The sequence below is a fragment of the Nerophis lumbriciformis genome, linkage group LG27, assembly GCF_033978685.3.
Source record: "Nerophis lumbriciformis linkage group LG27, RoL_Nlum_v2.1, whole genome shotgun sequence".
NCBI classification, from domain to species: Eukaryota; Metazoa; Chordata; class Actinopteri; order Syngnathiformes; family Syngnathidae; genus Nerophis; species Nerophis lumbriciformis.
The window spans coordinates 34,967,488-34,982,109 of NC_084574.2; the positions used below are offsets into that span (position 1 = coordinate 34,967,488).

General features: G+C 39.6%; 1 protein-coding gene across 1 annotated transcript in view; it reads left to right on the forward strand.

Annotated features, from left to right (window-relative positions):
* Window positions 1-14,622, forward strand: part of cc2d1a (coiled-coil and C2 domain containing 1A) — a 55,018-nt gene that overhangs the window by 32,961 nt on the left and 7,435 nt on the right. Inside the window, exons 16-23 of the mRNA XM_072916434.1 lie at window positions 3,698-3,820; window positions 3,898-3,956; window positions 6,323-6,439; window positions 7,859-7,932; window positions 8,009-8,067; window positions 8,150-8,301; window positions 8,498-8,588; window positions 14,098-14,250. Of these exons, the coding sequence (XP_072772535.1) occupies window positions 3,698-3,820; window positions 3,898-3,956; window positions 6,323-6,439; window positions 7,859-7,932; window positions 8,009-8,067; window positions 8,150-8,301; window positions 8,498-8,588; window positions 14,098-14,250 (828 nt within the window). The remainder of the gene's footprint in view (window positions 1-3,697; window positions 3,821-3,897; window positions 3,957-6,322; window positions 6,440-7,858; window positions 7,933-8,008; window positions 8,068-8,149; window positions 8,302-8,497; window positions 8,589-14,097; window positions 14,251-14,622) is intronic.

Genomic DNA, 14,622 nt, shown 5'->3' on the forward strand with positions numbered 1-14,622 from the left:
ACTCTTCCACTGCGCCACGCCACCCCTGATTTCAATGTGAGTGGTCATTCAAGATAACGGACAAGTGGTTTATCCAATCACATACAATTATTTTTTTAGAAGGCCCACCTTCTGAAATACATCTCCTATTGAGAAGTCCCAGATCCTTGTGTGGAGCTCAGCGAACTACAAGGATCTGGCGAGAGTCAGGTTAGACATGCACTGCTATGGAAACAGAAATCAATGCGCGGAAGAAATCAGTCCCGGAAATTATTAAAATGATCAAAATATTGTAAGTATTGAACATATTACATATTGTTATGAACATATCTGTTACAACAGTGGTCACCAACCTTTTTGTAACTGCGGACCGGTCAACGCTTGAAAATTTGTCCCACGGACCGGGGGGTGTGGGGGGAGGGGGGGTATGGTATTATTTGTATTTATTTTTTTGGTCATAAAAAAATACAATCGTGCGTGCTTACAGACTGTATCCCTGCAGACTGTATTGATCTATATTGATATATGATGTAGGAACCAGAAATATTAATAACAGAAAGAAACAACCCTTTTGTGTGAATGAGTGTAAATGGGGGAGGGAGGTTTTTTGGGTTGGTGCACTAATTGTAAGTGTATCTTGTGTTTTTTTATGTTGATTTAATAAAAATAAAAAATAAATTATTTTTTATTTTATTTCTTTATTTTTTAATTCTTGTGTGGCCCGGTACCAATCGATCCACGGACCGGTACCGGGCCGCGGCTCGGTGGTTGGGGACCACTGTGTTACAACATTCTATATAGACTTGCACTATGTATATAAAACTTTGTTGGGGGGTTTTGAAGTTTTTTGAGGGCTTTGAAGGCTACAACGGCGACTCCCATTAGCCGCATATTTCAAGCATTTTTTTTATCATCTTTAAAATTGAAAAAAAAGTAATTACATGTTTTCTAATTCCAAAACAGTTCCCCTTTAGGTCTTTTTGAATACGATGCCACAAGCCTAGCACACCTATCTTTGGACAGTTTCGCTCATTGATCTTTGCCCATCCGTCTTGGCGGCAGCTGTCAAGCTCCATCACGTTGGATGGCAAGCGTAGGTTTTCATTCAAAGTGTCTTTATACATTGCTGCATTCATCTTTCCCTCTATCCTGACTTGTGATGAGCCTCCAAATATGATGCCTGGCATTCATGTCAGAGTTAAATCTTTGTCTCATCAGACCAGAGAATTTTGTTTTTCTCATGAGTCTTTCAGGTGCATTTAGGCAAATTTTTTTACTAAGAAATGGCTTCTGTCTTTTTGGATGCACTGTACATGAAATAACATCCTTAGTTACCTATAGACTAATTTTACTTAATATAATAGACAAAATATAAAATAGGACATATACTGTACTGTGATACATATATGACATACTGTACACTAGAGATGCGCGGATAGGCAATTTATTTCATCCGCAACCGCGGCAGAAAGTCGTCAACCATCCACCCGATGTAACGTTTGATCAGAACTGCACCCGCCCGCCATCCGCCCGTTGTTATATATCTAATATTAATATAAAAAAAAAAAAAAGGGTGAAAACTACGCGAATTGCACCTTGTGCAGACAAGATTTTTCGATCGGACACGGAGGAATTAGCGATGTAAAAGACCACGTTGGGACAAAAAAACACAAGTCTAATGCCGTTGCTAGCGATACAGTGGAAAACTTTCAACGTTTTTCGTCACCCAAACAGATTCTTTGGATGTGATAAATGCCGAAGTTTTATTTACGGAGGCAATAATTGAGCATGGACTTCCAATCGCACTGGCTGATCACATGGGACAGTTAATAATGTAATGCAACCTTTAAAAATCATTACGGGGTGATCGCGATCCCAAAAATAAACTTTTATTGCATGATAATGTCCAGAAAAATTTGCTTTATATTACTATAGAGTCCTTTTAACGAATGAGTTTGATGGTTTATCACAAACCTTAAATGAAAGAAGTCCTTTGTTCTCCTGCACCATGGCCTTGCTTCGTGTTTGGTGCGCCATCCTGTCGGCTGTATTTCACAGCACGACATACTGTTAAAAGTGTTTATACTATTTATACTTTCAATTAACAAATTGAAGTCTTGTGAAAGGTTGACAGGATAACTGGCATTAACTGTCAAAATAATTTCAAACTATTGAAGTTAGCTTACAGAATAAACATGTCAATCAACCCATATGATTTTTGCTGTAATATTTTTGTTTTGAAAAGTCACTGTGACTGATAGAAAAGTGATGGTTTTAGCAACATTTTAACCTGTCTGAATGCTAATAATCATTTTGCGTCGGGGGGCGAAGCCCTGAACCCTCCACCAGGACTTTGTCCTGGACCTACCGGGGCCTGCGGCCCTTGGACCCTGGCTACTAGGTTTTTCTGATTTAAAAGTTGGCAGGTATGGTGAGGTTATAAATCTTTTGCCTGTTAAAGGAAGGAGACTGATCCAACGCAGCACAGACTTGCGCGTGCCACGCTGTCACGACCCAGACGCACACCAGTGCGCAATCATATGGGAGCCGCGCTGAGCGCACCTCCAAGCGCGTCTCGCTGCCGGCGACGGCCTGGTATGGGCCCACGCTCCAGCTAGTTGATTCGGCAGGTGGGTTTTTACACACTCCTTAGCGGGTTCCGACTTCCATGGCCACCGTCCTGCTCTCTATATCAACCAGGGTGAGCCCCACCCCTTTCGTGAGCGCACTGCGCGCGGAGTGACCCCTGTTACGCGCCCCCGGCACCAGGGGTGGCAAGCAGGTAAGCTGCGCGGGCGGAGCGCGCGGAGTGACCCATGTTACGAGCCCCCGGCCACGGGGGTGGCGGGCAGGTAAGCTGCTTACCTGCTGCGCGTGACGCCGGCCGCGGCGAAAGCGGACGAGGCGGGGTGTCGGTGCGGTGGGCGCGGTAGTGACCCTGGACGTGCGTCGGGCCCTTCTCGCGGATCGCCTCAGCTACGGCTCCCGGTGGGGCCCTCTCGGGGGAAGGGGCCTCGGTCCCGGACCCCGGCGAGGCGTCCCTTCTCCGCTCCGTAAAAGTGTCCATCTCTTTTTTTTTTTTTCTTCTGTTGTGGCATATGCAGCAGGTGCCTGCTTGTTTTTCGTATGTGGGTAACAACATTTAACTATGTATATATATTTCCGAATTGGTTCAACTGCCACCCGCAAAAAAAAAAGAAAAAAAGAAAGAAATCTAATTAATCCGCCCGACCCGACCCGCGAGCGGATAAAATCTTATTTTTTTAAATTTCATCCGCCCGATCCGCGGATGATCCGCGGACTCCGCGGTTGTGTCCGCAAACCGCGCATCTCTACTGTACACTAATATAGACTTAAACAACCATTGATCTGTGAAAATACTGCAACTTGTTTGATGATTATGAGGATGATAATGATCTATAGCACAGTATATAGATTTATTTTAGGATTGTTTAGCCATGTTTATGCCTAAGTGTTTTATTTAGGTCAAAAAATATAAAATGTGCTTAAAAATGCTTATTTTAGACTAATAACATGCAACATTCAGATATGATACTGGGGAAGTGTACAAATATGTTTTTAATAAATATATTTAGAAACAATGTGATAGACTAAAACTGCAGAAAAAAACTGGCGATGTAGGACTGTAGTTCTATATTGTTTGTTTAAAAATCTGAAAACTTGTTCAGTTGTTTTAGGATATTTGTGCTCCTCTCAGATTCCCAGAAGCCCAGTCAGCGAAGAAGACTACTCATTGGCTCGCTCGCGTGCATCTCCACTTTCTCCTCGCACCAGCGAGCAGTACCAAGGCCTCATGGATCTTTTGCGCAAGCAGCACGAAGTAAAATTCACCTCTTTTTTTCCATCATTCATGCCGACATGCTTTATATTTCACTTACATTCCAACTTTAACTGCAGAAATGTGTGAGCTCCTCGCTGCAGTTCACACACATGGGCAATGTTGCAGAGGCTCTCAAGTAAGAACATATTCATATCACACTTTCTACCTGTCTTTGATGAAACGTGTATGTATTTATTTACCACAACACGAAACTTGTCTGCTTGGTTGAAGACGTCCGCATCCCCTACCTCAAAAGGCAAACACATTGGAATTCCACCAAAATATAGAAACATGCAGTCAGCCAAATTACTTTGTTTCAGTTTTATTATAAACTTGTTGCACCTGCAGCATTAATATAGTAATAATGATTGTTTTGACATTGGAGGAACATGAAAATCAGCCAGCAAGCCACGACATATTGTGTTGGACTTTCCCACGTCATGTGACCAAAAAGATAAGCAAATTATTTGTCACACAGCTCTTGTGGTTAACGCCTCAGTCTCACAACTACAACACGCTTGTGTGGGTGCTTTTCTATTAATCCCCTTTCCTCTCACAGTACAAAATCACAAATGTTGTGTTAATTGCACAATAAAATCATGTATGGAATGTTAATTGTATAGTAAAACCATGCACGTTATGTGAATTGTATAATAACATCATACATGTTATGTTAATTGCATAATAAAACCATGCACGTTATGTTAATTGTATAGTATAACGAAAACATACTTTGTAACTTTTATAACAAAACCATGCACGTTATGTTAATACATGCACGTTATGTTAATTGTGTAGTATAACAAAAACATATACTTTGTTATTTGTGTAATAAAATCAGGCATGCTATGTTGGCGGTATAGTAAAATAAGGCATGTTAATTGTATAATATATACTGTATATTATGTTATTTGTATAATAAAATCATGCATGTTATGTTAACTGTATAGTATAATACAATCATGCATACCTTAAAAGCAAAAGAGACTAAGAAACAGCTTCTATCCACGGGCTGTAACCATAATCACCCCCATCATTCAACTGGGAAGCCAATCCAGGACTGATGCTCCTGTGCTGCTAAACTGTATTTCCTTGTATTTTTGAAAACAATGACACTAAAGAACTTAATTCATTCATTCATGTTATTTGTATAGTAAAATATAACCATGCATGTTATGTTAATTGTTTAATAACATCATAAATATTATGTTAATTGTTTAGTGTGATTAAAAAAAAATTGCATTTTATGTTCATTGTATGATAAAATCATACATGTTATGTCAATTTTATAGTATAATAAAAATATATTTGTTATTTTAATTGTAAAAATAATATCATGTTATAAAGTTTGATAACAACATATACGTTATGTTAATTACAGACTGTAAATTGTCCGTGAGTGTTGAATGCTTGTTTGGATATACAGTATCTGCCCGGCAATTGGCTGTGACTGACATACAATTCCAATGGAATACATGAATACGATCAAAGAACTTCTTAGAGATGTCCGATAATATCGGACTGACGATAGTATCGGCCAATAAATGCTTTAAAATGTAACAAAAAGTAAAATTTATGACTTTTTAAAACACTGTTGTGTACTCGGGCGTAGGGAGAAGTATAGAGCGCCAATAAACATTTAAGGCACTGCCTTTGCGTGTTGGCCCAGTCACGTAATATCTACAGCTTTTCACACAAACAAGTGAATGCAACTCATACTTGGTCAACAGCCATACAGGTCACACTGAGGGTGGCCGTACAAACAACTTTAACACTGTTACAAATATGCGCCACATTGTGAACCCACACCAAACAAGAATGACAAACACATTTCGAGAGAACTTACGCATCGTAACACAACATAAACACAACAAAACAAATACCCAGAACCCCTTGCAGCACTAACTCTTCCGGGACGCTACAATTTACACCCCCCGCTACACACACCCCGCCCCACCCCCCCAACCCCGCCCACCTCAACCTTCTCATGCTCTCTCAGGGAGAGTATGTCACAAATTGCAAGCTGCTGTTTTGAGGCATGTTAAAAAAAATAATGCACTTTGTGACTTCAATAATAAATATGGCAGTGCCATGTTGGCATTTTTTTTCCATAACTTGAGTTGATTTATTTTGGAAAACCTTGTTGCATTGTTTAATGCATCCAGCGGGGCATCATAACAAAATTAGGCATAATAATGTGTTAATTCCACGACTGTATATATCGGTATCGGTTGATATCGGAATCGATAATCAAGAGTTGGACAATATCGAAATATCAGATATCGGCAAAAAAGCCTTTATCGGACATCTCTAGAACTTCTGAAAGTTGTAATATACAGTATCAAAGTCCTACTCATAAAACCAAATATAATGGTAAAATACATACATGTTTTGAAGGTCATGCCATATGTGGGTTTGATTGTTGATTGTTTATCCTTTGAATACACACATGCTTTTTAGACCAGCAGGCTTTTTTTATAAATGTTGTTTGTTTTTCTTTAGGTGTGAGAAACTTATGGAAGAGTCTTGGAAGAACATTGAAATATTAAAGAATGCTCACGCTAAAGGCCAACCAATTCCTAAGTGCCACACGCAGGAAAAGATCCTCAGTGTCGCAAAGTCAGTATACATTTCTTAATCTAACAGAACTTTTTTAATAGACACTTTTTTCATTCTAACATAGAAAACAAACTTTTTATTAAGAAATACACACTTTTTATTGTAACATTGAAAACAAACGTTTTACGGAAAAAACGTATTCTAACATAGAAAACAAACTTTCTATTAAGGTATACACTTTTTTATAAAAAAAAAAAAAAAAAAAAAAATACTCCTTAATCTAATGTAGAAAACATTGAATTTTGTTAAAGAAATACACACTTCTTATTTAAACATACTTTTTTTGTTAAATAATGCACACTTCTTATTCTACAAAACCAGTGAAGTTGGCACGTTGTGTAAATCGTAAATAAAAACAGAATACAATGATTTGCAAACCCTTTTCAACCTATATTCAATTGAATAGACTGCAAAGACAATATATTTAACATTCAAACTGGTAAACTTTATTTTTTGCAAATATTAGCTCATTTGGAATTTGATGCCTCCACATTTTTTCAAAAAAACTGGTACAAGTGGCAAAAAAGACTGACAAAGTTAAGGAATGTTCATCAAACAGTTATTTGGAACACCCCACAGGTGAACAGGCTAATTGGGAACAGATGAGTGCCATGATTGGGTATAAAAGCAGCTTCCATGAAATGCTCAGTCATTCACAAACAAGGATGGGGTAAGGGTCACCACTTTGAAGCAAAATACGTTGCCATGATCCAAGCAACATCTTTTTCATGGACGCCCCTGCTTATTTCAGCAAGACAATGCCAAGCAACGTGTTACAACAGCGTGGCTTCGTAGTAAACGAGTGTGGGTACTAGACTGGCCTGCCTGTAGTCCAGACCTGTCTCCCATTGAAAATGTGTGGCGCATTATGAAATGTAAAATACGACAACAGAGACCCCGGACTGTTGAACAACTTAAGCTGTACATCAAGCAAGAATGGGAAAGAATTCCATGTGAAAAGCTTAAAACATTGGTGGTTTCAGTTCCCAAACGTTTACTGAGTGTTGTTCAAAGGAAAGGCCATGTAACACAGTGGTAAAAATGCCCCTGTGCTAACTTTTTTGCAATGTGTTGCTGCCATTAAATTCTAAGTTAAAGTGTATTTGCAAAAAAAAATTCAGTTTCTCAGTTCGAATATTAAATATCTTGTCTTTGCAGTCTATTCAATTGAATATAAGTTGAAAATGATTTGCAAATCATTGTATTCTGTTTCTTTTCACGATTTACACAACGTGCCAACTTCACTGGTTTTGGGTTTTGTAACAGGAAACAAACTTTTTATTAAGAAATACACACTTCTTATTCCGAACATAGAAAACAAACTATTAAAAAAAGTCTACACTTTTTGTCCTAACATAAAATAACACATTTTTTGTTAAAATTACACACTTATTCTAACAGACTTCTGTGTTTGTGTAGGAACTACCCCTCTTTGGCTGCCAATGAAATGATACTGTACATCATCAGAGCCACAAACCTACCTGCCCCGTCAGGTATTAATATTTGCATTGATGAATATTTGTAACAATTGTCAATGCAGGAGTATGACACACATCCACGTGTGTGCAGGTGTGTCAACCAGTGATCTGGATACCAGTGTGAAATTTGATTTTCCTTTTCCCAGTGCGGTACGATGCTGTGACACACAACACTTGGTTGACGTGCGAACTGTCTATTTGAGAATGCTATTTATTCCTTTTCTTTGCGTAGGAGGAGGCGCAGAGGGACAAAACCAACACGGTGAAAAGCACCAGCAGTCCAGAATTTAAAGAGCAGTTCAGACTTAACATCAACAGAACACATCGGGGATTTAAACGAGTCATCCAGTCCAAAGGCATCAAATTTGAAGTCGTCCAGAAGGGGTCAGACTCTATTTGATTTTATTGAATGACTTTTATATCACTCAATGATGTCATGATGTTGATATCACTGAATTATGTCATTATGTATATATCACTGAAAGGTGCCATGATGTTTCCATTATGTTGGGATCATTGGGTGATGTTAGTATCACTGAATGATGCCATGATGCTGATATCACTGTGTGTATGTTTACAGGGGCCTCTTTAAAACTGACAAGATTTTGGGCACAGCTCAACTCAAGCTGGAGGGCCTAGAAAACCACTGTGACATCAGAGAGATAATTGAGGTACAAACTTAGGGCCTGATCTACTAAGATCCAAACAACACACACTAAACGGTGTGTGAAAACTACAACATTGTGTGTCCTATTAGGAGGTGTTGAGATATTATTTTTGCATTTTCTCCCCTCTCCAGTATTATGGGCGTTCTGATGATCAACATATATTCTACATATTCATGAAGACAGACGAGCTAAATGAATTGCGCTCCTTATTTTGCTCCTATAAAAGTAGAACTGCACTTTTTGGGGAATTTTGGAATATTTCACAGTATTGAGTTCCATTGTTTTACGAGTTAAAATGCAAAAAAAAACAAAAAACGTGTGTTTGTCTCACATACGATTGTGAATCATAGGCAAAATTTAAAAAAAGGGCAGTTCCCCTTTAAGAGACGCAATCCTCTGTTAATGACCTTAGTACCAAATTTTTCGGACTATAAGGCGCACTGATTTTAAGTGCGCCTTATAACCCGATGCGCCTAATGATCGGAATAATTCTGGTTGTGCTTACCGACCTCGAAGCAATTTTATTTGGTACATGGTGTAATGTCTTGTTCACGAGTGAGGGAAGAGTGGATCGTGAGATCGACAGGCGGATCGGTGCGGCGTCTTCAGTAATGCGGACGCTGTATCGATCCGTTGTGGTGAAGAAGGAGCTGAGCCGGAAGGCAAAGCTCTCAATTTACCGGTCGATCTACGTTCCCATCCTCACCTATGGTCATGAGCTTTGGGTTATGACCGAAAGGACAAGATCACGGGTACAAGCGGCCGAAATGAGTTTCCTCCGCCGGGTGGCGGGGCTCTCCCTTAGAGATAGGGTGAGAAGCTCTGTCATCCGGGGGGAGCTCAAAGTAAAGCCGCTGCTCCTCCACATCGAGAGGAGCCAGATGAGGTGGTTCGGGCATCTGGTCAGGATGCCACCCGAGCGCCTCCCTAAGGAGGTGTTTAGGGCATGTCCGACCGGTAGGAGGCCACGGGGAAGACCCAGGACACGTTGGGAAGACTATGTCTCCCGGCTGGCCTGGGAACGCCTCGGGATCCCCCGGGAGGAGCTGGACGAAGTGGCTGGGGAGAGGGAAGTCTGGGCTTCCCTGCTTAGGCTGCTGCCCCCCCGACCCGACCTCGGATAAGCGGAGGAAGATGGATGGATGGATGGACATGGTGTAATGATAAGTGTGACCAGTAGATGGTAGTCACACATAAGAGATACGCGTAGACTGCAATATGACGCCAGTAAACAACACCAAAACTTTAAAAATGTTCCATTGAAAATAAAGAACATTACACACGGCACTCAAAAATCTGTCAAACTGTTTTAGTATGACTTTGAAGCCGCACCGCTTGATGGATTGTTGGCCCATTACGGCTACTGTAGTCAGAGATACAAGTATTACTATGGTGTGGGTGTATAAGGACCGCACAATGGCACCCATTAGCAGACATATTATCTGGCGTTTTAGTTTCACAATATTATGCAAAACCAACTTTTCTTACCTTCTGGTACCTGCTGATGTGTATTTGAGATCTGCATAAGTCCTGAACATTTGTGCACGTCCGCCACTGTAGTCCGTGACGATTCCGTAGTCGATAAGCTTCTTCTTTTTCACTATCTTCTTGTTATGAGACATTCATCCTCTGCTGTTGCCATTTCTAATATAAAGTAGCGGAAAGTTCTAACTTCTACATACCTGCCAACTACTCCGGTTTTCCCGTAATTCGTACGGTTTTCATCAACCTATTCCGGGTTACGGTTGCAGTGATAAAAAATACGGTTTTTCATTAATTAAAAAAAAAAAAAGGGTGAAAACTACGCGAATTGCACCTTGTGCAGACAAGATTTTTCGATCGGACACGGAGGAATTAGCGATGTAAAAGACCACGTTGGGACAACAAAACACAAGTCTAATGCCGTTGCTAGCGATACAAGTGGAAAACTTTCAACGTTTTTCGTCGCCCAAACAGATTCTTTGGATGTGATGAATGCCGAAGTTTTATTTACGGAGGCAATAATTGAGCATGGACTTCCAATCGCACTGGCTGATCACATGGGACAGTTAAATGTTTGTAATGCAACCTTTAAAAATCATTACGCGGTGATCGCGGTCCCAAAAATAAACTTTTCTTGCATGATAATGTCCAGAAAAATTCGCTTTATATTACTATAGAGTCCTTTTAACGAATGAGTTTGATGGTTTATCACAAACCTTAAATGAAAGAAGTCCTTTGTTCTCCTGCACCATGCATATGCACTTTGGCCTTGCTTCGTGTTTGGTGCGCAATCCTGTCGGCTGTATTTCACAGCACGACATACTGTTAAAAGTGTTTATACTATTTATGCTTTCAAGTCCAAGTTGAAGAAATCTTGTTAAATGTTGACAGCATAACTACCAAAATACAGAAGTATGTCCTTAATATTTTTGCAGTGCTATTTCTGTTGAAAAGTTCAAATGATTACATTAGAGATGTGATGTGCCACTTTTCAAGTGTCTGATGGCTTAAATTAATTTTCATTAATTTTTCATATTTTGAATTCTTTTGAAAGGCTTACAAAAAAACTACATTTGAATTGTAATTCCATGCTATTGACAGGACTATTAATTTTAATGAAGTTAGCTTACCATGTTTACAGTATGATAATTGTGATAGAAATGTGAATTTTAGGCACAGAATATTTTTTACAATTGAACAAGGCAGTAGATTATACAAGCTTGGACAGAAAGTTAATAATGACACCAATTTTTTTTTAAATGGAATTGTTTAGTACTGTTTTACCATTTGTTTACTGTAAAAAGTGTTTATACTGTTTATACTTTCAATTAACAAATTGAAGTCTTGTGAAAGGTTGACAGGATAACTGGCATTAACTGTCAAAATAATTTCAAACTATTGAAGTTAGCTTACAGAATAAACATGCCAATCAACCCATATGATTTTTGCTGTAATATTTTTGTTTTGAAAAGTCACTGTGACTGATAGAAAAGTGATGGTTTTAGCAACATTTTAACCTGTCTGAATGCTAATAATCATTTTGCGTCGGGGGGGCGAAGCCCTGAACCCTCCACCAGGACTTTGTCCTGGACCTACCGGGGCCTGCGGCCCTTGGACCCTGGCAACTAGGTTTTTCTGATTTCAAAAGTTGGCAGGTATGCTTATATCTCGCTATGGAAGCGCTAAAAACTACCAGTGTAGTGGGTTTCCATAATACACCCACGGAACTTTAGTTATTAGAGAGTTCCAGTCGGACGTTTTTTTCACGGGACACATTTCCAGCATTGTTATTGCACTAGTGAACCACGGACGAGAAGATGCTGCTCCGTTATTGATTTAAGTAAAGTCTGAATGTCATTAAAACAGTTAGCTCCATCTTTTGACTCCCGCCCTTGCACGCTACACCGCTACAACAAAGATGACGGGAGAAGACGCTGTCAAAGGTGAGCCACGTAAATAAGACCGCCCACAAAACACATACCTGCCAACTACTCCGGTTTTCCCGTAATTAGTACGGTTTTCATCAACCTATTCCGGGTTACGGTTGCAGTGATAAAAAATACGGTTTTTCATTAATTTAAAAAAAATTTTTTTTTTAAAGTTTTATTCACGAAATCGCGTAACAACAATGACATTCGACCTGCTTCCCGTAACTTCCTATCGAGCCATTCCGCGAGGCTATTTATAGCACCGCTGCCAAGCACGAGGCACCTGTTGTCATTGTTTCCAAACGAGCGAACGATCATGGAATCAGCCGGAGAAAAATCGCATACGAGTCTTAAACCGAAAAGAAAACTGCAGTCATTCCGTGAAGAATATTCAAAAGCCTATCCGGGAATAATTAGACGTTCCAAAAAGGGTGAAAACTACGCGAATTGCACCTTGTGCAGACAAGATTTTTCGATCGGACACGGAGGAATTAGCGATGTAAAAGACCACGTTGGGACAAAAAAACACAAGTCTAATGCCGTTGCTAGCGATACAAGTGGAAAACTTTCAACGTTTTTCGGATTTTAGCCACAAAAAGGTAATGACACCAATGTTATCTATTGGAATTGTTTAGTACTGTTATACTGTTAAAAGTGTTTATACTATTTATGCTTTCAAGTCCAAGTTGAAGAAATCTTGTTAAATGTTGACAGCATAACTACCAAAATACAGAAGTATGTCCTTAATATTTTTGCAGTGCTATTTCTGTTGAAAAGTTCAAATGATTACATTAGAGATGTGATGTGCCACTTTTCAAGTGTCTGATGGCTTAAATTAATTTTCATTAATTTTTCATATTTTGAATTCTTTTGAAAGGCTTACAAAAAAACTACATTTGAATTGTAATTCCATGCTATTGACAGGACTATTAATTTTAATGAAGTTAGCTTACCATGTTTACAGTATGATAATTGTGATAGAAATGTGAATTTTAGGCACAGAATATTTTTTACAATTGAACAAGGCAGTAGATTATACAAGCTTGGACAGAAAGTTAATAATGACACCAATTTTTTTTTAAATGGAATTGTTTAGTACTGTTTTACCATTTGTTTACTGTAAAAAGTGTTTATACTGTTTATACTTTCAATTAACAAATTGAAGTCTTGTGAAAGGTTGACAGGATAACTGGCATTGACTGTCAAAATAATTTCAAACTATTGAAGTTAGCTTACAGAATAAACATGCCAATCACCCCATATGATTTTTGCTGTAATATTTTTGTTTTGAAAAGTCACTGTGACTGATAGAAAAGTGATGGTTTTAGCAACATTTTAACCTGTCTGAATGCTAATAATCATTTTGCGTCGGGGGGCGAAGCCCTGAACCCTCCACCAGGACTTTGTCCTGGACCTACCGGGGCCTGCGGCCCTTGGACCCTGGCTACTAGGTTTTTCTGATTTCAAAAGTTGGCAGGTATGCTTATATCTCGCTATGGAAGCGCTAAAAACTACCAGTGTAGTGGGTTTCCATAATTCACCCACGGAACTTTAGTTATTAGAGAGTTCCAGTCGGACGTTTTCTCATGGGACACATTTCCAGCATTGTTATTGCACTAGTGAGCCACGGACGAGAAGATGCTGCTCCGTTATTGATTTAAGTAAAGTCTGAATGTCATTAAAACAGTTAGCTCCATCTTTTGACTCCCGCCCTTGCACGCTACACCGCTACAACAAAGATGACGGCGAGAAGACGCTGTCAAAGGTGAGCCACGTAAATAAGACCGCCCACAAAACAGCGCATCCTGAAGCGACTGTCTGAAAGCGACTTGAAGATGGTCTGTAAAACATCATCTATGCAACCAAAGAACCACCATCACATGTTATGTAGACCACAAGGAAGTGTTTTAAATTTAGAAAAAAATCATAATATGACCCCTTTAATGCGCCTTATAATCCGGTGTGCCCTATGGTCCAGAAAATACGGTATATCAACTTTGTGCGCGCAGTGAAGTTTGCATTTGTTCTAGTACACACAAACGTATTGTTTACATGTGCACATTTCATGTGTTTGTCTGCCTGTGTGTGTGCGTGTTTTTCAGGTGATGGATGGACGTAAGGCCACAGGTGGCAAGTTAGATGTGAGGGTGAAGATCAGAGAGCCGATATCTGGGGTGGATCTCCAAGCAGTGACTGAGAAGTGGTTGGTCCTTGAAGCGGTCTCATCACTCTCGCCTCCAGACAGAAGACAGCGGGTGAGTGACATGTGGAAAAGTTGTCACTGCTTAACACTTCACACAGCATTCTTTAATAGATTGGTTTTATTTTACATTTTAACCAATACAAGTATCAAATAATTTCTTGAAACGATGCTGGAACCAGTACTTACAAAATGATACAAATAATAAAGTAGTACAATCCAAAACACATTTCTAACACTCCTGGGAATCAAGTTAAAGTTAAAGTACCAATGATTGTCACAGTCTAGGTGTGGTGAAATTTGTCCTCTGCATTTGGCCCATCCCCTTAATCACCCCATGGGAGGTGAGGGGAGCAGTGGGCAGCAGCGGTGCCGCGCCCGGGAATAATTTTTGGTGATTTAACCCCCAATTCCAACCCTTGATGCT